At 59.7% G+C, this 1,789-nt stretch overlaps 1 protein-coding gene across 1 annotated transcript; it reads left to right on the forward strand.

The window, feature by feature from the left end:
* The first annotated feature begins 419 nt into the window (after window positions 1-419).
* Window positions 420-1,582, forward strand: LOC119293928 (uncharacterized protein At5g39865-like). The gene has a single exon (XM_037572248.1). The coding sequence runs from the start codon at window positions 446-448 to the stop codon at window positions 1,430-1,432; it is 987 nt and encodes a 328-aa protein (XP_037428145.1). The 5' UTR covers window positions 420-445; the 3' UTR covers window positions 1,433-1,582.
* Window positions 1,583-1,789: the final 207 nt, after the last annotated feature.

Raw genomic sequence — 1,789 nt, forward strand, 5'->3', positions numbered from 1 at the left:
GATGGTACCACCAACAAAGTTCAAACAAAATCAACAGAATGAATAGTACTACACCTACTCACGATTCATGAACTGGACCACAAACATCCGAACTTGGGCTCCAAATGTCCAAAGTCCAAAGCGTGAATGTTCCAAAGACCATTACTTTCATAAAAGGATGTTTCCAGAGAAAATACTATGGTTAACCTTTCTAGGACAAGTTACATAAACTAAATCACACTTGCCCACTAAATCTCATCACTTATCGTCTCCCGCATGCTAGTTTTATCCCCCCAATGCCATATGTAAGATCCTAAACCTCAATCCCTAAAGATTAGCGTCCACTCCAGCTCAATCCATCCACTACTTAGAACCCCTCAAAAGCAGCACCGCTCGCTCTTGGCAAGTGATCACACACAGTCGCACACTCTCCTCACGTTGCCCATTTGGCACTGCCATAGCCATCATGGGGTGCACCACCTCGAGGCAAGCTCGGCATGACCTCCGGTACTGCCCGTCGCCGCTCCCGCTGCCGCGCTGCCAGTCGTTCCCCGCCCGCTTCGACGCCGGCGTCCACCTCGTGCGGCTCACGTCGTCCACGCTCGGGTCCCTTGAAGTCGACAAGGCCGCCGGACCGCGTGCGCCGGAGGTCGCTGATGCCGGCGCGCGCGCGCCCAGGAGGATGGTGCCGCGCACGCCGACCATGACGCCTCCCAACGAGCCCGAGGACATCGACGCGTGGGCGCTCATGGCCGGCCTGGAGGAGCACTCGCCGTTGCTGGCCGCGCCGTTCGGGCGCCACTCCTTCTCGTTCCCGATCGCCGACACGGCACAGCAGGAGTTCGCCGCGTCATCCAAGGTCACGCCGCTGCCCATGAGGATGCCTTCCGTGAACGACGAGGAGATGGCGAGCAAGGTCAAGGAGCCTCCGCCGTCGCGTAAGGCGGTGCTCTACTTCACGTCGCTGCGCGGCGTGCGCGCTACGCACGAGGACTGCTCCCTGGCGCGCGCCATCCTCAAGGGCTACGGCGTGCGCATCGACGAGCGGGACGTGTCCATGCACCGCGGCTTCCGCGACGAGCTGAACGGCCTCTTCGGCCTCAGGGCCGGCGCCTTCGCCAAGTGCTGGGCGCCTGCCGCGCCGATCCTGCCGAGCCTGTTCGTGGACGGGGAGCTCGTGGGCAACGCGGAAGAGCTGAAGCGGCTGCACGAAACAGGGGAGCTGGCCGCGAGGCTCGCCTGGTGCGAGAGCGGAGGCCCCGGCGCCTGCGAAGCGTGCGGGGACGCCCGCTTCGTGCTCTGCGAGGCGTGCTCCGGCAGCTGCAAGGTGTACGTGAACGAGGAGGACGACGAGGACGGCGAAGGGACGGACGAGGGCGGCTCGGGATTCCGGCGGTGCACAGAGTGCAACGAGAACGGCATCGTGAGGTGCTCCGTCTGCTGCTGCTCCTGAGACGTTGCAGAATTTTGCCGGCGCGCCACTTGGATGTGGTGCTCAGCTCCTGTGATTTTGTGAATGCATGAACGTTCGTGTGTTTTTCGCGTGATCAACGGTGCGTGACGCGCTTGCTGTTTCTTCATGTATGTCTGCGATTCAATGGGTAGAGACGCCAACGCTGCATGCTTGACTGTTGACTCATGTGGTGTCCACTGTTCATGATGTGATTTGAATTGAGCCAAATGTTCCACAGCAAAATTCAGATAGTTCTTGCCGGCAGTGGACCGTTTCCTTTACGAGTTTCGCGTTCTGGTCCGACTTGCTGCTAGCTAGTTCTAGGCTCTAGCTTAACATAGTGTAGGCGCGTAGCGC

The sequence above is a fragment of the Triticum dicoccoides genome, chromosome 4B (genome assembly GCF_002162155.2).
Source record: "Triticum dicoccoides isolate Atlit2015 ecotype Zavitan chromosome 4B, WEW_v2.0, whole genome shotgun sequence".
Classification (NCBI taxonomy): domain Eukaryota; kingdom Viridiplantae; phylum Streptophyta; class Magnoliopsida; order Poales; family Poaceae; genus Triticum; species Triticum dicoccoides.